At 36.8% G+C, this 21670-nt stretch overlaps 2 protein-coding genes and 3 long non-coding RNA genes across 8 annotated transcripts; 2 read left to right on the forward strand and 3 right to left on the reverse strand.

Moving 5' to 3' along the window:
• Nucleotides 1-261: 261 nt before the first annotated feature.
• Nucleotides 262-2120, reverse strand: LOC149709521 (uncharacterized). The gene is made up of 5 exons (XM_089863709.1): nt 1841-2120; nt 1205-1281; nt 1025-1132; nt 523-582; nt 262-311 (listed from the first exon to the last, which is right to left on the reverse strand). Exons 1-5 carry the CDS (start codon nt 1974-1976, stop codon nt 273-275), a joined length of 420 nt encoding a protein of 139 aa, XP_089719835.1. The 5' UTR covers nt 1977-2120; the 3' UTR covers nt 262-272.
• A 6127-nt stretch (nt 2121-8247) lies between these two features.
• Nucleotides 8248-9025, reverse strand: LOC149709522 (uncharacterized). Its single transcript, XR_016380545.1, has 3 exons — nt 9016-9025; nt 8520-8648; nt 8248-8413 (listed from the first exon to the last, which is right to left on the reverse strand). It is a non-coding gene; the product is annotated as an uncharacterized LOC149709522 (long non-coding RNA).
• Nucleotides 9026-12097: 3072 nt separating this feature from the next.
• On the reverse strand, nt 12098-12938 carry LOC149709523 (uncharacterized). Its single transcript, XR_016380386.1, has 3 exons — nt 12842-12938; nt 12475-12534; nt 12098-12240 (listed from the first exon to the last, which is right to left on the reverse strand). It is a non-coding gene; the product is annotated as an uncharacterized LOC149709523 (long non-coding RNA).
• LOC149709524 (uncharacterized) lies at nt 12444-17886 on the forward strand. Of its 2 annotated transcripts, XR_016380382.1 has the most exons (5): nt 12444-12556; nt 12835-13005; nt 13074-13155; nt 14388-14483; nt 14563-17886. It is a non-coding gene; the product is annotated as an uncharacterized LOC149709524 (long non-coding RNA). The 2 variants fall into 2 exon arrangements; XR_016380380.1 differs by lacking the exons at nt 12444-12556; nt 12835-13005 and having other exon boundaries at nt 13023-13155.
• Nucleotides 17887-18940: 1054 nt separating this feature from the next.
• LOC149709525 (uncharacterized) lies at nt 18941-21670 on the forward strand. Of its 3 annotated transcripts, none has more exons than XM_089863755.1 (7): nt 18941-18979; nt 19476-19566; nt 19635-19718; nt 20410-20467; nt 20557-20858; nt 20912-21229; nt 21453-21670. In XM_089863755.1, exons 2-7 carry the CDS (start codon nt 19495-19497, stop codon nt 21639-21641), a joined length of 1023 nt encoding a protein of 340 aa, XP_089719881.1. In that variant the 5' UTR covers nt 18941-18979; nt 19476-19494; the 3' UTR covers nt 21642-21670. The 3 variants fall into 3 exon arrangements, with proteins under 3 accessions (XP_089719881.1, XP_089719873.1, XP_089719887.1); XM_089863761.1 differs by lacking the exon at nt 18941-18979 and adding an exon at nt 19232-19296; XM_089863747.1 differs by lacking the exon at nt 18941-18979 and having other exon boundaries at nt 19216-19566.

Here is a 21670-nt window from a genome sequence, read left to right on the forward strand (position 1 = left end):
AAGCTATTTAAATATAATTAGTTTCTCGATGATGCCTCAAATTGCAATTGAACAAACTGAATTGGTTAATTTCTATTAAGAGTAATTAAATGAATTTATTAAGGTAATATTTAAGTAGTTTAGTAGAACGCTTATTGGTTGATTCTGGGTATATCAAAGTAATAGCCACATCGTAGATATCCATCATACAATGTGGCTAAAAAATAGAAAACCATTTCTTGAAAACTTAATTTTATTGAGTCATTCTTTAATACATAATTTGTTTAGTTTAATTACGCTGTCTTAGCCGCGTCACATACAGGTTTAGCCGTCTGAAATGCAATACATTTAGTTAATTAGTCATTTAAACGACTTAATTGATACATAGGGTATTTTTGTTTGAACTTTTTTTTAAAATATTTCGGGTATTGAAAAGTTGAAATATTTTTGTTTCCCAACTAGTTTATGGTCAGGGAATTCGAAAATCGGACCGAAAGGTCAACGAAAACTAAGGCAATTTAAAAGTAAAACTTTGATAGTTACCATTGGTATGTTAGCGGAATCGGGATACCTTCCATAGGCCTTAGAAGCACACTCGACTAACTGCAATTAAAAGTAAATGTAATTAGAATAATTAAAAGTAAGACTTGAATTACTCGAACGACGTTAAACGATCCGTATTTCTCTGCTCTTCTCTGGAGGTCTAAAATGGGCGTGACGCATTCTCTGACGTCATGTACATTATAGACGTATCAGTTAAAGTCTGAAGGCTCTTTCAGATGATTCAACCCTTGGCACTTATGAAATAACCCTCAAATTGTTTTTTGCTAATTTAATTGATTGGCTGAAGAATTGAAATCAAAAATTTTAGTCAGCAAAAATTGGGTCACTGATTGGTGACTCAACTGATCCAGCTTCTATTCGCAAGATATAACTAGTTGATTCAAATCAAATTGACCCATCAAGCTGAGTCAAAAAGTTGAATGGTCCGAAAGAGCCTTAATCTCTTCGTTGTTATTGTTCGTTATTATGAGTATGAATTTACCTTTCTAGAAGCGTCATCTTTTCCGGTTAAACTTTTGCAGAAAGCGGTCAGACCCATTGATGGTGGGCTGCTAGTCGGGCAAGTTCCGCCGTTAGTACTTTCCACAACCTTTCAAAAAGATAAAAAAGTTTAAAAACTTTAAACGCTTTCGCCATCATGTTGTAAAGTTAACTTAATTACCTTATCGTAAAATTCCATGTTGGCGACTTGAAAGCATTTTTCTGCAGCCGCTATTTGAGCATCGGTAGCTGAACTTTCTGCAAAATATAATTTCTCTATACTACTAGAGTATTGGATTTATTTGCCCCAAAATCGCGATTATTTGACTAAAATCGCGATTATATGCCCCAAAATCGCGATTATATGCCCCAAAATCGCGATTATATGCCCCAAGATCGCGATTATATGCCCCAAGATCGCGATTATATGCCCCAAGATCGCGATTATATGCCCCAAGATCGCGATTATATGCCCCAAGATCGCGATTATATGCCCCAAGATCGCGATTATATGCCCCAAGATCGCGATTATATGTCCCAAGATCGCGATTATATGTCCCAAGATCGCGGTTATATGTTCCAAGACCGCGATCATTTGCCCCAAGATCGCGATCATTTGCCCCAAGATCGCGATCATTTGCCCCAAGATCGCGATCATTTGCCCCAAGATCGCGATCATTTGCCCCAAGATCGCGATCATTTGCCCCAAGATCGCGATCATTTGCCCTCAAAATCGCGATTATTTGCCCTCAAAATCGCGATTTTTGGTCCGTCCAATTTTCGAATAATTTTATAAATAAAACTAGTAAATACATACTGCAGCCGTAAGTCATGAAGAAGTCGATGGCTGCGTCATTTCCATCTTGGCTGGGCATAAAGTCACCATCCGCGGCTTGAACACATCCAAGACACAGAGACAGAGCCGCGAAAGAAGCGAAATATATCGCCAACATCTTCCCAAATATTTCTTTTAGTAGATCAACTTAAATTCCAGCCGCAAAGTAAAAACTCTTTCAGTTCAGAATGATTTACAATGGCGAGTATGAGCCATTTATAGCAAAATGCGTATCACGTGGAATGTTCCATGGAATAGTAAGCCTACCTACCTACCTACCGCCCCGTAAGAATAGTGGGCGACCACCTTTTCAAGCGCTGAAACCTCCGAATGAAACGAGCTAGTACGTCTATTTTTAATTGCGCAAATGATTTAAATGACATGCAGATTATTCATCCTTGGTATAAAATCAGAAATATATAGGATTCATAAGGAACAATTGCCGTTTTTACGCAAAACGTTTTAATAGTTAGTACTCATTTTTAGTGGGTCGTAGTACTACTGGCCATCATAATACTTTAGTTATGTTGCCGGACCGAGTTGTTAAGCCAAGAGAGAAACTAAGAATTGCAAGCGCGGTTTAAGTTCCATTTGAACTAGTACTGTATAGCAACATGGCTAACAGAACCGAGGTTCGGACAACATTGCAGTCGCTAACTAACAGAGGGGGAAGGAAGTTTTCTATCCCCTAACTGCGAAAACCTCTTCCCAATATCCTTCCAGGACTTTAGTCATGACCCCTGGGCTGCCAATTTGGGATGGGTAGTATTCATTTGTCACAATTAATTTCTTTTCGCAATGAAGACATCACATTGCTGTTGGGCGTGTTTTACTTCGTTATCTGTAGGCCTATATTGCAACTGCTGTTTTTCAAATTGATTGTCAAAATTCATATATAGCGACTGCCGTGACACGTCTATTTTTATTTAAATATATGATGTATATGGCTTTGCCAAGGACACTTTCGTGACTCTTGTATTAAATTTGTCATATTTATCACGGCATCTCTCACTTATTCTTTAATATCGACTGTCAGGGTCGTAAAATATGAATAGGGGATTGTAAAAAAGATTAGGAGGGGAAACAAATAGGGGGGAAGGCACTAAAAAGTGTTTCGTCACGTGGTGCAGCTGCTTTGAACCTTTGAGCAGACGCTCCTTTAGTTGGACGTTTATTTATAAAAAATTAACATCAATGTAATGCAAACGTACTTCATATTGCACGTAGTAAAAGAAAAACTCACCTTCAGTTTTAAATTAAAACGTTTAATTATCTGCAGCGCCCAAATCCACAAAATAAAGTTTTCAGTTAGGCCTTGTCCCACCAAAAAAAACGATTATGGGCGGGGGAGGGGGTGTAGTAGGACGTTTTAAATATGTCCAGCCTTCTTTTTAAAGTTATCTGGCAGTACTGAAAACACTTTCACGTGACCTCTTTCTTTTTTACAATCCCCTATTGCGAAAGCTGGTGTATACGCTGCAATCACGAGGCTCGTTTTCATTGGTTGCTATGGGGAGGTGATAGTACTGTCAGTAAAGCTATGTTCACACTTTCACGAGAGTCGGTTGACAACTCGTTTGCCCAGCAACTGATTTTGAAACACCGTTTATTGCTAGTTCGAAGCGATTTCAATAGCCTCGGTTCCAGTCGGGGAAATAGCACATTTCCTCTGGTCCAAAACCAGTTTATTAATTGATTGGACTTGTTTTTTAATTCAAGAAGTGGGGGTTACTGGTCCTCAAGACCAGTTTATTAATTGCAATTCTAAAGGAGAACAAAGGCTGGGCCCAGTCCGGAGACCAGTTAATTATTTCGGGGACTAGGGGGGTCACTGGTCCCAAGGACTAGTTTAAAATATATCCTTATTTCCCACACTGCTCGGTTCACACTTTAAGACGATTCTGTTAGTGCTGTCTGCTTATCTTTTCGTTGCTGCTGTCTGCTAAGGTCGGTGAAAATACACTTAATACTAATGGTGAAATATAATACTAGTGGTATGTGAAATATCCCTGAAAACTACAAACTATAGCTTCCAAAGCCGCTTTAAGTTGGTTCGCGAGGCAACTTCAAGAAACCGCGTTTGTAATTAGCTTCTAGAGTTTCAGTTTTATTCACACTTAACTTGGGAAGCGTTTTGAATAGCTTCGAACCGGTTTCCCATATAAGTGTGAACGTGGCTTAAGTCTAGACTGAACTGGTTTAAGGCTGTTTTTCAAATAACACGTTTACTAGCAAATGCAAATGGAAGTAAATGAAAGTAAGGTTTTTGGCAACGTGTGATTCACTCGTACTTTCGTTTGCCTTTGGTTGAAGTGAATGTGCGAAGGTGTTTTTAATTTTTCCGACAACTGAAGGTGCAATATTTTAAGTTCTGTTCAAAATAGATATCCAAGCTTGTACCCTATATCATTGTTTATGCCTATTTTGTCAAACTAATTTGTTTATGTCAATTCAAGAGGCTTAGATTATTAACTGTTCTATCTATTTATCGCAGTACCGACAAGGAAAAGATTGGGACGTTACAAGAATTTGGCCCAATTAGTGGTGGATGTTATTACTAATCAGCTACAATACCAGTTGATCAAATTCTCCTTGATTTGCCAATGCCAACCTTAATTATGCCCCTCATTACAATCTTAAATACACAAAAATCTTTATAACTTTTTTCACAAAACTTTATTAAAGACGCTCGAGTTACAATAAAGTTCATTAATTTCAGTTAATGTTCATGCATGCGGGAGTAGACTGTAATGAAATTATTTAATTAATGCAAACTTAATTTAAACGAGTTAATACTAAATTTGGTCAACTTACCGGTACTTTACTGGGGTCCGGATATCTTCCGTATGTCATGGACACGCAATTGACCAACTGCAATTATAAAAATAATTAAGAAAATTAAATTTAGATAAATTGTTAAAATTGATAAATAAAATTTATTTATTTGAAAATTTTTAAATTGGAAAATCATTTCTGTGAAACTTACAGCTCTAGAGTTAGCATTTCCTGCAACGATACTGTTGCAGAATGCGGTTAAATCCATGGTCGAACCAGCGTCAGTGTCAGTGACGTATTTTTTGCATTCCGATTCGTCGTTAGCGCTCTTTATGACCTACCAAAATTGTTCAATTGGATTATACGTGGAGATAGTCTATTTCAGTTGTTGTTTATGAACTTACCGATTGGGTAAAGTTGCTATTGGCAGCTTTGAAGCATGCCATTGCTGCGGGTATCTTAGTGGAACCTTTACCTGCAATATAGATAATGGCGAGACCGGTCTGTGTAAGGTCAAAGAAAGTTAATAGATAGTTTTCACGCTAGGATGTAGAGGCTACTTGGAGGACAATATGACAGCCTAATTTGTCCTCCAAATACCCTGGAATCTTTGTGTTAATGGTAGCCTGAAAACTATGTATAATCAGAAGTATACAATACTTCTTTTCGAGAGAAGTGTACCATTACAAAGCGGGAGGGGTAATTGTAACACGATACTTCATAATATCAGAACTAAAACATTTGGGGTGCACAAGGTTACTAAACCGAATCACATACGCCATGTTAATAGTTCCCTCATCATTATACTCTATTGGCGCTGCTTAACTATTTGCCAAGGTACATGCGCTTGTACAGATTTTTGACCCACGTACGTCCAGACAATCAAGGTATGTTCGTTTATTGCTGAGTATTTAGTAAATACCAAACGGTAATTATAGAATTCACCCTAGCACGGTGCGAAGTTACCCATCTTAATTAAGTTTGATGAGCGGAAGTGCAAATAAAAAGGTGGTGCTACATAATTGAAGCATTAAGATGATACATAGTGTCACACTTCTTCTATTATCCTCTTCTGGTATAATATAAAACTGGGTATTCCCTCTAGCTAGCAGTGTTCGTTTCATCGGATTCTTATTTTAAGAGTTTTAGTGTCCTTTTAAGTACTTACTGCAACCGTATTTCGTAAGAAACTTAATAGTTGCATCTGCACCAGCGTCGTCAAACGTTCCAGCGGCTTGCCCGTATTCGGAATGTACGAATACTGCCAGTAAAATCAGGCTCAAACATTTAAACAACATTTTCCGTAGCGAGAGCTGATGCGAGACTAGAACTGTGATTGGTATCTGCAAGAGGCCGCTTAGTGTTTTTATAGTAAAACTCCGAATTGGATTTTAATGTTCTATACCTTATTAGAGTTGGAACGAAGTCGGTAGTTAAATATCACGTGGAATGGAAACGAGGAGAGTAACGTGACATATAACAGTTGTTGCCAGGGAATTACGTCAATTGCAACCGTACCTTACCTCGTGTTTTTCGATCTTCTCCGCTATACGGTGGCAACTATAATAACTATTGTATTAATTAAACCTTGGGTATATGCTATGAGAGCGATAGTTGCTATGGGGATTGAATTATATTTGGAAAAATAAACGATCATAGAGAATGAAGTGTTTTTAATTTTGATTTATATATCTGTATCATAAGTTCATAAGATATGTTCCATAAGTTTGTCGTTATTTACTGAGAGGTTGTAACGAAGTGACGTAGGTAAAACTTCATAGATTCTCGCCTGGTAACTTGGTAAGACGTTGTCAAAGGCTTATTACGGTCTCTAAATAGTAAGATGACTGAACTATACGTTTACATTACCAGTAGCTTAGGCGCACTTCTACTTTTAAACATAAACTTCTGCTAGATATAGGCGCGTTAAATGTTCTTAGATTGGAGGCTATTGAAATTGTCTAAACAAGATGGGTAAGCTGAATGTCTTACTCCCCATGTGTGCCAAATTTCTCGTCTCAGGGGACAATCAATGTTTGGGGGGTCCATACCTCCGAAAATAAATGTGTTAAACACCCTTTATGACATATTTATCATAACCACCTTGGATGGTAAATAAGTTTTAAAATACGAAATTTTGTAGGCCCAATGGGCTTCCAGATTATATTGACCTATCATTTGAACTAGAATGAAACTAACAACTGAAATAGTTAAGCCTATTGAAATCAAGTTTAAGACGTTTAGGTATTGGGTTCATTTAATGCTTTGAAAAAATTTAAAATTAAATCTTATAAAATCATTGGATTTTAATACAGATTGAATTTATTTAGAATTTAAAGTCAAGTTTACAAATGTCATTATGGAGTTACGGATTTAGCAAGATTTTTTTACATTCCACTGTCTGACTGGAAAGATTATTGCGGTATCTGTGTTTGGTTCCGAGTAAGTGGTGTAAAACCAGCTATAACTGGTGGGTTTCGAGTTCGACGGTTTGTATCGAGTGCCCGACACGACGGTGTCTGAAATCAGACATAGTTAATTAATAATTAATATCTTAATTAATGGCACCTGTTTTTCAAGGAAGACGCCCTCCTCTACAAACACTATTTACACTTAAAAACCGATTCCAAAAGTTTTGAAAAAAGGGGGGAAGAATGAGGTTACATAACTAAAGTATTATGAGGATACATAGTGTCACCCTTCTTCTATTATCGCCTTCTGGTTATAGTAAAGAAAGATAAAATATAGTTACTGCTGCGAAAACGGCTGGGTCGGCGTAACACCCGTAGTTCACTGCAACGCATCTAGCCAACTGAAACAGATTAGAGTTGTTGCCGTAAGATATTTATTAAAGAAAAAGGATTAAGTTATTTAATTTTAAGGTAATACCTGTTGAACGGTGGCCTCATATTCTGAGGTAAATTTTGAGCAATATCCTGATAAGTCCGTTTGCGGTTTATCCGGTCTGTATATATCTGCGCAAGCTCCTCCTGGACTGATGTATCCCAGAACCTGCCAATAATTAAGCGCATTAATTGCGATTAACAATAGCAAGATGAGACTGGAAGTAATGAGCTCTAGCATTGGGTAGTAGATCCTGGCACTAGTGAACAAATTAGAGGATTTTATCCGCCGCTTCCCACGCGCCTACACTACTGAGAAAAAAATAGACCCAATCAACAAATCTTTTGAAATTTTATAACGGCTCAGATCTCGTTTTCGGGTACTTTTGAGGCGAGAAAGGGATAACCTGATTGGCTTGATTTTGCCATGCGCAGAACCTGTTTTACCTCACGAGTCAATCAGAAAATAGCGATTTATTTTCGTTGCTCTACAGTCAACTTTGTTAGTCACGTGATCCTATCCCTTAGATGGAGACGAGACCAAGCCATCTTGTTTATTTGTTAGTTTGGTCTATTGGTCGAGTTCCAAAAATTTTCCTAACCCCGTTCCCCTGAACCTAAAGTCGCGGAACACGGACGGACGCGGGTGCTTGAATCTAGTACGGCCCCCGTCTACCGCCACGAGCGTCTCACGTTTTGGAGGGAAAATTCAGAAACCGCTACTAGAGGGCCAACCGTTGGTGTATTATCAAGAAAATTCACTTTCGCCAAGTGAAGAATTTGGTTAGATCAGTACTTCTAGTCTCATCTTACTTCTGGCAATAGTTAATTTGACTTCTGTCTGGATTAAAATTTACTTTATTATAGAAGTCCATATTGACGTCTTTAAAGCATTGAGTGATGTTATTTTTCTTGACGGTGTTGGCTGCGACGCTAGCTAATGGAATGTTCAAAAAGATCTCACATAAATTTTTTGTCATAGCAGTTTTCTCAACAACGTATAATTTCCGTGATGATTTTAATATGATCAATTTGTAACTTACAGCATTGGTATTTTAAATAGACATTTATGGCTGCCTTATCATTCTTTAGACTGAAATCGGTGGGGCCCGTACAACCCGTGACGGTTGAACCCTGTCCACGGACAACGGTCAAGAGCGTAGCGCCCAAAGCTAAATATTGAAAAACCCACATTATTTCAAATGGAAATTGAAGAACTGAAACCTCGACTGAAACTCTACGTCCGCTCAAACTGTCGTTTCAACCCGTCTGTTAAAATGACCCTGGGATCGGTTTGATTTTATACGAGTACTGTTCAACTGAAGCGTGATATAGCGCGCACAGCCGGGATAACCTGTTTAACACGTGACCCGCGTTAGCTCTCGCGGCTTTCAATGTATTGGTTAAGTCTGCCCTACTAAATATATTCTAGTACCGAGTTTACTAGTTCACATGAGCGATGGACACTTCACTTTCCGCAAAGGCAGGCACCAAATGTTTCCCGTCAGCCCGTCGGCACGCGTTTTTACTTTCCTTTACCGGCCGCCATTTTAAAAGGTGGTGGCAAATTTAACCTCAAGAGCTTAGACATAGAGCCCGTCTAAACTGGGTGTTGATTATCAGTTAGTGAGTCTGTACTTGGACTAAATAATTAAATAACAAGTTGGGAAAACCAAAATATTACCTCTCCGAGTCAAGACGACTACTTACAAACTTATTTACCCAGATATGGAAATGTTTATGAAATATTAAAGCTGTATACAAAGCATAGCAAATATACTGTAAATCAGACGACATTTTACATCCAATAATGATATACTTGTACACATTAAAATCATCCGTTGGGGGAAAAACGGGAAATGAAGAGATAAAACTTTGGAGGGATATTACCTTTACGTGTTTGTAAAGGCCCAATTTTCTACTCCTCAACTGTATGCCCTCTATGTTCAAAGCCATATTCACAACAGGGTTGCCATGTAAACACTATCCTCTCGTTTCATCTCAACGATTTTCTTAGTTTGTCAACATGACTGTTAACGTTACATAACACCAAAGCTTATTTGTGGCTACACACACTGAAAGTAAATGCGTACCATAAAAAGCATGAAAACACGAAGCTATTATCCGATTACGATCAGACCTTTCACTGGTCTGGGACTCTGGGCTGCGTTCAGCAGAGCTCACCAAAAAAGACGGCGGATTTTGGAAATGTTTACCGGTGAAGTCTGTCGTCATAGCTTTTCTCCGGTCATCGGCGTTTTATAAATGACGCTAGCGCAATAAAGCGTGCAAGGTACCAAGGCTTAACAAAAATTGTATGATAACATATTTATAGAGATAGATAACAACTTTTATAATTAAACTTAGAAACTAACATATCTCTTAAAATTCTCGCGTGATCAACTGGTTTCACGCCAATTAAATAGCTATAGTCCCATAAAGCTATTTGTATTAATTCCTCCATGGTTTTTTCGCCAGGCTGAGAACTATGCGTTTTACGTCACGTTATCCAAAGAGCCGACTATTTCCTTTGAAGACCGCGCTAGCTCAACGCTAAGCACCGTGACGTCAATATTCAAAAACAAAATCCCGTTATGTAGGACACTGCTCAAAGCGCTGGGCTCTGCTGAACGCGGCCCAGATTTCCACCATGATTATATAATCTAAGCCTAATTATTTAAAAGTGTATTTAACTTTCGGCTCACTCTGAACCGTTAATGTCTCTGCATTACAGAAACGAAAACCAAACGTTTACTTTTTGGTTCATTGGCCTATTGACAAATAAAAGTTCATTTGACCAACATAGTAGCGTTGTGCTTGTATTCACTTTAGAAAGGATTATTCTATATACAGATGTAGTATAGCTTAAGTAATATAGAAACATCCATTTTAAATAATAATATTAAAAAAAATCTTTGGAATATCAAAATGAAATAGAGCTTTAAAGCTACAAAAGTACTAAATACATCATAATTACGAAAAATATTTCCACATATTCACTTCATATTAAGGATAAAGGGAATATTATGGTTCTGTAGGATTCCTTTACACATCAAAACAAAACGAACTTCTAACGCAGCGCACTACTGTAACAACGGACGGACACACACAGACAAAAACATAGACTGTTTTTTAACTCTTTCCGTATTAATTTTGAATTGAGAAAAGAGATTATCTTAAATATTAAAATAAATATAATTAATATTTAATATTTTCTTCGTTAGTTATTCGCCTTATTGAACGTTACATCGTTTTAAAAAAGAAAAATTAAACATTCTTGAAAGACTTGACTAATATTGGCGTTTGAAATGAAGCATACGCCGGTTGCTTTGCCTTACTCAAATAGGTAGTATATAAGGGTGTCGAACAACCGTTGAAAGCAAGAACAACCGCAATTGCGAAAACCTTTGGTGGACAACCCACCCTAGGGAGGCTAGACGTTTCTCGTAACCCTAGCTGATCGCCGCGAATGTCTTAAACCCAACGATGACGATGGAGTAGAAGCCAGGTGTGCAGACTGGTGTCCATGTGGGATGGACAAAAACAAAGACCAGCAGATGGTGGTGTAGAAGCCAGGTGTACAGACTGGTGTCCATGTGGAATGGACATAAACAAAGACCAGATAATGGTGGTGTTAGAAGCCAGTATGTACAGACTGGTGTCCATGTGGGATGGACATAAACAAAGACCAGAAGATGATGGTGATTAGAAGCCAGTATGTACAGTTTGGTGTCCGTGTGGAATGGACAAAGACCAGAAGATGGTGGTGTGAAAACTCAAGTAGAGGAGCCATTTCCGTGACTGTGAATGCAGTTCGGAAGTGGCGAACACGTTTGCTCCGATTTGGAAACTGCGAACGCGGTCACGTGGGTGTAACAACAGACACACACACAGACACACACACACACAGACAGACACACACACACGATCGTTACAGAACCTCTCCGTGACATACGTCACTCGGAGAGGTAAAAATGTACGCAATGTATTATGGGGTTTTTTTTTATTGTGGCTTGCGTTTAGCAAGTATCCGATCTCTCGAAATATTACTGTTCAATACCTATGCCTACAGAATAGATGCCAAAATTTGACATGGAAATTATGCTCCAGTTCGCCTTAACTAGAACAGCACCGTACTCGTGCGTTACTTTTGCCAACTCGCACTGCCCTCTAGCGGAGCTTCTAAGTTGGCGCCTGGGAAATAACCCAAGAAGGTGACCTCCTTCCCCTCTATTGCGTTTGCTTCTCTTCTGTAACGGTTGTTTAGGCCCCCCATGTTCTAGTGACACTTTTAACTCAATCTGAGTCCAGAGAACATACCCTATAATTTATGGCATTCATCATAAACACCCTGTATGGTAAATAGGTTTTAAAATACGAAATTTTGTAGGCCCAATGGGCCTCCAGATTATATTGACCTATTATTTGAACTGTAATGAAACTAACAACTGAAATATTTAAGCCTATTAAAATCATATTTAAGATGTTTTGATGTTGGGTTCATTTAATATTTTGAAAAAATTCAAAATTAAATATTTAAAAATCATTGGATTTTAATTCAAATTGAATTTATTTAGAATTTAAAGTCAAGATTACAAATATTATTACGTAGTTACGAGCCTTGCAAGATTTGTACATTCTGCTGTCTGAACGAGAAGATTATTGCTGATTATCTATTTGGTCTGAAGTAACTGGTGTAAAACCAGCCATAAATGGTGGGTTTTGATTTTGCCGTTCTGTATCGAGTGCTTGACATGACGGTGTCTGAAATCAAACATAATTAATTAATAATTAACTTAATTAATTGCACCACAAAACATTTTGGACTCGACTTGGTCTCGAAATAATTTCTTAAGGACCAGTTGGACTCGCAAGTCCGAAAAAATATCGATGCGAGGACTCGGCGAGTTGTAGTGTACTCGGACTTGGACTCGCAACGTAAAATCCGGGACTCGCGTTTCTATAGTTATATTAAACATAAAATGAATATATAGTTACTGCTGCTAAAACGTCTGGATCGGGGTAACACCCGTAGTTTTCCGCGAGGCATCTGACCAGCTGAAATTCATTCATTTTCAAGGTTAGAATTGCCGTAAGATATTAATTAAAGAAAACGATTAAGGGATATTAGCTTGTTATGAAATTTTGTATTTAAAGGGAGAGTGAAGTGGAAAATAATGTGATTTTGTTTTTCTTCTATCGATTCTTCTACTAACTATAAGACCAATCTGAATACTGAAACGCAGATTGGTCCAGTAATCAATAGAAGAATCGATATAAAATCACTTGAATTTCCTTTTCACCCTCTCTTTAAGTAGGTAATTTATGTTTTAATTTTACAATCTCTTTAATTTTAAGGTGATACCTGTTGAGCGGTGGCCTCGTATCTTGTGGTCATTTTTCGGCAGAATCCCGATAAGTCCGTTTGCGGTCCATCCGGCATATATATATCCGCGCAAGGTCCTCCTGGACTGATGTATCCCAGAGCCTAGTGCCAATAATTAAGCGCATTAATTGCGATTAACAACAGTTAATTTGGCTTCTGTCTGGATTAAATTTGCGTTTTGTCACGGCTATATTTTTAGATATATTTTTAGATCCCACTTTTGTTAAGAAATACATTTCATTTTATAAATTCTCAGTTTTACTAATTATTCCCAAATGGTTACCTGCTCTCGGGTAGGTCCGAGAATACTTCCTTACGCTTTTTCCCTACGGGGCGGTATCCTCAGTACTTGGCTTCTCAAAGAACCCCATTTTATTACAGTCATTCATTCTCCCCTATCGTTCTTTTGTATCTACGAAAAATGTCCAAGCGAAAGTTTTTGGGTAGGGGTTAAACTGTACATATATCGGGTTAAGAATCTATAATTTCATTTTGTCGGTTCAGGCCATTTGAACTATATTTTCGAATGGCTCTGTTATCTTTTTGTATTTTTGTATTATCTCTATTTTTGGAAAGTTGGACTATTCGCGTCTTCGCGGTGCCTCTTTAATGGTACCTGGTACCGCACTGATTAATTGCTCTCTCTCGGGACACATTTGGTGCCGAGAAATCTACTCTCCCTCTCTCTCTTCGACCTTTGAACCTTTACCGGAGTTCGGAGAACTAAAATAATTAGACCAAATCCCTGAACGTGATTGGCTAAAGAGAAAGTGCCCGCGAAAAAGAAGAATTGAGGAACTGAACTTGGAGGTCGTAAAGAGTTACTTTTTGACGAGGACTCGACTAGGAAGGAGAGCAAGCTTGGCTTTGCTGCTCCTGGACTGCGACAAAGAAAGAAAAAGACTTGGACGTTTTCGAGCGGCCCAAGACTTAGAAGTTTCTAAGAAGACCGCAGAGCCTTGGGACTTAGGCGTTTTCGAGTGACCTGGCCGTTTGAAGTAGAACCACTGACCAGTCCCGTTTCTCGTCAGCTAATCCTGGTACGGGCTAAGAAGTAGCCCCTTCCGCAATTTGTGCGCGTTCGCTTCGTGCGCGTTAAACAGAGAGAGAGCCAACGCTTGGGTATCGTTAAACAATTTTAATTCGAACCGGAACGTGTTAATATTATTTTGGGGGATAGTGTGCATTCGAATATTATTTTGGGGTTCCATTTATATATATATATATCTATAGTGTGCATGTTAATATTATTTTGGGGGTTAATGTAAATAGAATACGGGGATTTAAATTAACTGTTTATCGTTTGTTAGCCAGGGCCTTCTGCCTTGGTTAGGTATTTGAATGCTATTAAATTTGATTTCGTTTGGACATTTAAACCAGTTCTAATTATTACTCCTATATTCATATCCTAGACTTGAATTGAACCCACAGTTAGATTACGAGAAGCCTAGTATTTTATGTTTTCCGCTAGTTCAGGGAAACCAGGAAAAAGCAGTTACAGTTTAAAGTTCTTACTCTATTATAGAAATCTAAATTAGCGTCTTGTAAGCATTGGCTGGCGTTAAAGATCTTGACGGTGGAGGCCGCGACATTAGCTAGTGGAATGTTCAAAAAGATCTCGGTTAATTTTTTGTAAAAACCATTTAATCAAAAACTTAATTCCCGTGATGATTTTAATATGATCAATTGTTAACTTACAGCATTGGAATCTTATATTGGTATCTATGGCATTCTTATCATTTTGTATACTGAAATCGCGGGGGCCCGTACAATCCGGGGCGTCTGGGACGCGTTGTCCACGGACAACGGTCAAGAGCGTAGCGCCCAAAGCTAAACATTGAAAAATCCACATTATATGAAATAGAAATTGCTACGTCCGCTCAAACTGCCGTTTCAATCCGACTGTTAAAATGACCCTGGGATCGGTTTGATTTTATACGAGTACTGTTCAGGTAAAGCGAGATATCGAGCGCAAAGCCGGGATAACCTCTTTAACACTTGACACGCCGTCACTCTCGCGGCTTTCAATGCATTGGTTTCATTTTCACGGATCAATGCTGCCCCATTAAATATGTTCTAGTACCGAGTTAACTAGTTCTTGTTAACTAGTTATAAACATGGGCGAAGGACACTTGCTGGTATATTATTAACTAGTAGCAAAGACACGAAAAGCATGCGCTGCCCGGCGGCCCTTCGGAACATTTTTAAATTACTTTTTGGGCCGCCATTTTAAAATATGGCCGACAATAGAAATCCAAAAGTGTACCATAAAGTTCGTCTATAGGTGATAGGGGACCAGTCTATACTAAATATTAATGAAATCTTATAATGCTAAATCAACGTTATTTCATAAAGGTTTATTTACATTTTTGGTCGCCATTTTACAAGATGGCGGCGGATTCCAAAAAGATTTTAGTGCCTGCCTGCTACTTAAGGGCAACGTTCATGCAAATTTGCAGCTTTCTATAAAAAGCAATTTGGGCTGGGCGCTGACTATCATTTAGTCAGTCTGTCAGTCAGGACTTTGACTTATATCATAAGTTTATAAGATATGTTACGTAAGTATGACGCTTCCTATACAAGTTCGTAATGTTACTGAGAGACTTACAGTACTCGAGCTAGTTCGAGGGGGAACGACGGAAGCGAGTCAATTGAAGTCCTACACTCGGTGGTGGTTAATTTTGCAGCTAGGACTTCCATCTAGCTCCTATTTAGTCTGCATTACTAAGCCCAAATTTGACCGCAGTGCCTGCCTCCGCAGGCCTCCCTCGCTTTACCTCCTCGAATCTATGACCTCCCTCACTCACTTCAAAATTACAAGCTCCAGTTTCTAAGTTACCAGAGATTAACAAACTTATGGAACATGAACATATCTAATGAACGTATGCTTCTATAGATAAAGAGGTTGTTTATGAACTTCTAATATAGTAAATAATTTAAAACTTGCCTTCGCAATCATAAGAAAAGTTTCGCAATGTATTATGGGTTTTTTGTTATTGTGGCTAGCGTTTAGCAAGTATCCGATCTCTTGGAATATTTCTATCCAATACATATGTCACGGAATAGATGTCAAAATTTGACATGGAAATTATGCTCCAGTTCGCCTTAACTAGAACAGCACTGTACTCGTGCTCGTATGGTAAACACGCGCTATTTTAGTCAACTAGGAGCAATATAGTCCATGCCTATTATCAATAGACCATTGAATTAAATACTTGTAGGCAAACCAACACCAATGGAAGGAGAGATGCCCCCTTACGATCTTTCCCCTGACGCCATTACGAGGCAGCGCCAGACAAAGTTCACTACAGGCGATGGGAGGCAAGGTAGCCAGCTCGCTGCGCCCTCTAGCGGAGATTCTTGGTTGGCGCCAGTTAAATAACCCAATAAGGTGATTGTGTTTGCTTCTCTTCTGTAACGGTGATCATGCGCAGTTACAACAAACGCCTATACAAATAGACACGTGGCCTGCTACCATTCGCGAAGAGAGATTTCTAATCAAACCAAACTTAAACAGCTTGATCTTCCTTGGTTTAATTCAAACTACGTAATAATAATAATAAACCTTTCCATTAATGCAAGAAGTGAAGTAAAGACCACAGGGGCAGAATAGGTCACGTTCATGGGTTATTTCCTTGACGTCAAGAAGCGCCGCTAGAGGCAGTGCTAGTCGGCTAGCCTCCCTTCCACCTGTTAGCGTTGATTTCTCTGCAAGGAATTAATTCAATGGTCTATAGTCTTTAACGTCATATCTCGTCTCTGATTGGCTTAATTCCTACTATGGAATTACCAAACAAACAAAACGATATCGAAGAATATTCATACAAAATAAGTAAAACCAAACCACGTTTGTCACGGAGTGGGATTCATTGAACTCCTTGGGAAGTGTGGTATTTTATAAATTGCTTCTAGTTTCGCCCTGATATGTTTCATGAATGCCTGGCAAAGGCTCTAGATACTCTAGGTTTGTTAGTGAAATTGGTGCACTGGGTGTGGAGGTCAATGAATTGGAATATATTTTAGGTTGACGATGAAATTGGGCCTCTGCTCGCGTGTTCATTTCGCAAATCTAATATAATTGCAACTGGGACGCGAAACTGTAGAAGCGCGCAATCACGGAGGTTCATGACCTTTGTAATATCGACGGTGCTACAAATATTTGAAATATAAACTACAATTTCATCTCGTTTGATTACAATCATTTTATTATGTCTATTATCTAGCTGGTGTAATTTAATTTAAATTTAAATACGTGTTAATGCGCATTAAAGTTAATGCAGTATAATTATTTAATACATATAATATTAAGTGGGATTTTTACATGGTGAATATATGTTTGCATTTTTAAGAATATTTAACTAATTCATTTAATTTTTCGTATTCATATTCGGTTAGAGGAGATTGAGATCTTTTATTTGAAACCGGTTTCGTCCAAATCGGTCCATAAATAACCGAGTTATTATTTAAAAACCAAAATGTTATGTTTAGCGCCTGTCTGTTATCTTCCCTGCAAAGCAGATAAAAAATAGACCAAAAAATGTAAACCCCCTTTTCCGCATTCTTTATTGTATAAAATTTCCGCATTCTTCTTTGTATTATGTCTGTGGAATGCTGCGTCCTTGAGAAAAACCCCCATTGCCGTAACCAGTGCCGTAACGGGGCTCCTAAACTGGAGCCCCTCCCCTGGTGGGCTTCCCCCCTTTGACTGGGTTGCCTTCCCGCGGCTCTACTGCAACCACAATATTCCCCCCCTTTGCCCTCAGCTGAGATTTTCACGGTCTCGTGCATGAAGCTCTATACACAAGACTGATCTTACTTGACTCTAGAATCCTATTCAAAATTTAGGCACTAGGCTTTCCATGTAGAGACAAGTATAGCGGGGCATTTGAAAAATAATAAAAATAATGCTGAAACATTGGAGTTTGTTATACGTATGACCGATGTTACTTGACTGTAAATGTCTATTGGAAATGAAGCGTTTTTAGTTGAAGTTTAGGGACAAGCGTAATAAGGAATGTTTCCAAAAAGAAAAAAAATATATTATTTAAAAATATTTTATATACATTGGAATTTTATATTTATGGCTGATATTGCTTGACATTAAATTATATTGTTTACAAATGGAGTTAGGCATTGGATTTAGGGTCAAGTGTAACAGGATGTTTTGATTACTTAAGGGGATATATTAATAAATTTATTGAGATAAATTAAATTTCAAATGTTATACGTAGTCTTTTAGCGGCTTAGTCTGTCCATAAATATTCCTAATTAAAAACCAGCTTTCAACAACAGTGCATTGAGTGCAAACCGAACAAACCGCTAAACGACTATATACGTTTTATCAAAACGTCCGCTATACTTACAGATGCCAGAAAATTAAACTTTATAGTGCTATAATAATAACATGTAAGCCTAAATCAACAAAAATAAGTTAATTGTTATTAGACTAATTAATTAATACTAACCCTTAAAATTAATTCCCCATAAAATAAAGTAAATAATTATCAAATTATAATTTCATATTAAAATTAAATATAATTAAATGCTCTTAGTAAATATTCGTTAATACAGATGGCAACAGCTGTTCCATTTTTGGATTAAAGCACGCTAAGAGATAATTTATAAATAAGTCGTAAGCTGTGACGCGATTTACCAAAGCTCCCCAAATAAAATACACGATATCGTAACTAAAACTAAAAACTGATTACCAAGGGAAGTAATTAGCTACAATATCATTACATTGTTTTATAATTTTCTTGATAAAATTTAGTCTCGTATTGTGAATTTGTGATTCAAAGTTAGGTTAGTTGACCTTCAAAAAATATTATTATTTCTTAGCGTACTTGTGTCACTCAGTATTATCTAAGAGAGATTAGAAAAGTTACGTTTCGACTCTAGCAGTAGAGAGGAAATATATTGCACCGTTATTATGCAATACTATAAGAACCTAGCCTGTTTATATCTCTACAAAGACGCTGCTGAAGACGTTGGCCTCGTATTAATTTTTTTGCTCCAACGAAGTTGCCGAGCTAGGGCTTGTATAGCCTTACAGCTCCAAATGTAGGATAGATAATGTCAGAATTAGAATATATTTAATTGCGTTTAAATGTAATTAATGTAAGTTATTATTTATTTATTTATTTAATTATTTATTTTAACAATATTTATTTATTTATTTAATATTTTATTCAATGATAATATTTAAGGTTATTTTAGAAAGAAATATTTCTTACAGCAGACGACACGTTCTTAACCCCCCCCCCTATTTTTGTTGTAGAAATTTAGTTGCATACTTCATTTGATTATTTACTTCTGGTTGATTTAATATTATTTAAAAAAATGTACTCTTTGAGTAAGCAGCTGGAAATCAAATCGAACATATTTTGTGTGTGTTAATTTCGGTTAATTGCACGACACTCAAAGACTATAATCCAGTGATTTTTTTATTAATTTGTTAATTTTACTTTAATTTTAATTATGAAATTATAATTTAACATTAGGCCTATTATGAAAGTACTCTTTCGGTTAATAGACTATATTAACATTGCTTGCCATTCATACTCACTTACATTTTTAATTAAATTACTAATTAAATTAATGTAAATTAATTAAGGCTAATTGGAACGTAAATCATGGCTGCAATGAATAACGTGTCCGAACTGTATTCCGAAGAAATGGACTCCTATGATTCTAGTAGCAACCAAGTAAATATAATTAACCTTGTTAATGTTGTTATTAACAGTTAATTAATCGACATTAATTGGTTCTTTAGCGAGGCGTCGATTTTAGGTCAAAAACTTTTAAAGGAATTTTAAACAATCAAACTAAACATGTTTTTGATGTCAGAGACAGTCAGGTAATTAAGATCTCGTAATTAATTTAATTGCAATTTATTTACTTATGATTAGTTTAATTACGATGCATTTAATTATGATTAGTTTAATTACGATGCATTTAATTATGATTAATTTAATTACGATGCATTTAATTATGATTAATTTAATTACGATGCATTTAATTATGATTAATTTGATTACGATGCCTTTAATTATGATTAATTTGATTACGATGCCTTTAATTATGATTAATTTGATTACGATGCCTTTAATTATGATTAATTTGATTACGATGCCTTTAATTATGATTAATTTGATTACGATGCCTTTAATTATGATTAATTTGATTACGATGCCTTTAATTATGATTAATTTGATTACGATGCCTTTAATTATGATTAATTTGATTACGATGCCTTTAATTATGATTAATTTGATTACGATGCCTTTAATTATGATTAATTTGATTACGATGCCTTTAATTATGATTAATTTGATTACGATGCCTTTAATTATGATTAATTTGATTACGATGCCTTTAATTATGATTAATTTGATTACGATGCCTTTAATTATGATTAATTTGATTACGATGCCTTTAATTATGATTAATTTAATTACGATGCATTTAATTATGATTAATTTAATTACGATGCATTTAATTATGATTAATTTAATTTCGATTAATTTAATTGTTGAATTAATTTGCAGCAAACCAATATTACAGGAAGCCAAACTATTGTAAAAAATTACTATCATGGTCCACAAAGTATGAAATTAAAATTTTAGTAATTTCAGTTTCGAATTTGAACAAGTTATTGTGTAGGGAAATTTAAGTTTTTGTAATCGTTATTACAGCTTATAAGGATTTGGTTGATGAGATGAAGATAAATCTGGCCAACTTATATCAATTAGAGCGGAATCCACTTTTGTCGAAAGATGACTTGGGTTTCCGTTTGAAATCAAATGAAACCGGTCAAGACACGCCCCTAAACGAAATGTTATCACCTGATCCTAATTACACAAAAGCTCCAAACGGATTCCTGATTTCTGGCCAATCAGGAGTCGGGAAAACAACCTTCTGCCAAAAGCTAGCTTATGATTGGGCCTTAGGGAAAAGGGATAACGCGGCTGAAGAGTTTGATTTGCTGTTACTTAAGGTTGGAATTAAGCTAATCCTTCGATGGTACTGTTCTAATTATTCCATTAACAGGTTTTTGGAAAGCCAGAAGACGATGACTTGGAGACTTCGTTGAAACAGCTGTGTCAAGCCGAAAGCGAGGCGGAAACCATTGACGAGGCATTGAGACATAAGGATACGAAGATTTTATTGGTTCTGGATGACTACGACAAAGCCAGTGACGCTGTAAAAGATGAAATTCGATTTTTAGTCCAATATCCACTTAGATTTCAATCCGTCTTCAAATTGTCTTCGATAATTCTAACAATTAACGAAGGTTATTTAAGTCAGCAAGATGCATTTTTTCAATGTTTCAAGAGACATTACGAATTGTCTCGTGGAAAACCTACCGTAAGAACCAAATGTTGAAAATTTCAATTGTTTATTGACTTCAAACATGAAGCTGTAAATAACACTAACAATAATATTTTTCAAATTGCCAATTCGCATTTTTTTTTGGGTTAAAAATGTAAATTTTCTTCATTGATTCTTGTTCACTAGATGTCTTAAGTCAATAACAATTCGAGGTATAATTTTGAATTTGAAAAATAATTTTAGTTCAACTTTTTTTCAGAGCACAGTTCTTCCAACGAGACAGTGGCAAGCGCCAATTAAGCCGCATAACAGCCTTGCAGAGCAACAGCAATTGAATACCGTTGACAAGCCGTCTTCGATGCAATTAGCAAATATGCTAAAAACTAGAAACCAGACAACGACGCAAGCCCATATTCGAAACTTTTTCTCCAAATTTGAAGAACAATGATTTTGGAAATAAATTTATACTGGAATTTG

The sequence above is a fragment of the Phalangium opilio genome, unplaced genomic scaffold (assembly GCF_054372755.1).
Source record: "Phalangium opilio isolate 3A_F unplaced genomic scaffold, DU_Popi_V2 ptg000013l_1, whole genome shotgun sequence".
NCBI classification, from domain to species: domain Eukaryota; kingdom Metazoa; phylum Arthropoda; class Arachnida; order Opiliones; family Phalangiidae; genus Phalangium; species Phalangium opilio.

Coding starts and splice junctions, on each gene's coding strand:
- LOC149709525 (XM_089863755.1), top strand. CDS start 19,495: ATGGCTGCAATGAATAACGTGTCCGAACTGTATTCCGAAGAAATGGAC. Junction 19,567..19,634: donor ATGATTCTAGTAGCAACCAA/GTAAATATAATT, acceptor TTGGTTCTTTAG/CGAGGCGTCGATTTTAGGTC. Junction 20,468..20,556: donor TTACTATCATGGTCCACAAA/GTATGAAATTAA, acceptor TCGTTATTACAG/CTTATAAGGATTTGGTTGAT.
- LOC149709521 (XM_089863709.1), bottom strand. CDS start 1,976: ATGTTGGCGATATATTTCGCTTCTTTCGCGGCTCTGTCTCTGTGTCTT. Junction 1,133..1,204: donor ACATGGAATTTTACGATAAG/GTAATTAAGTTA, acceptor TCTTTTTGAAAG/GTTGTGGAAAGTACTAACGG. Junction 583..1,024: donor AAGATGACGCTTCTAGAAAG/GTAAATTCATAC, acceptor TTTTAATTGCAG/TTAGTCGAGTGTGCTTCTAA.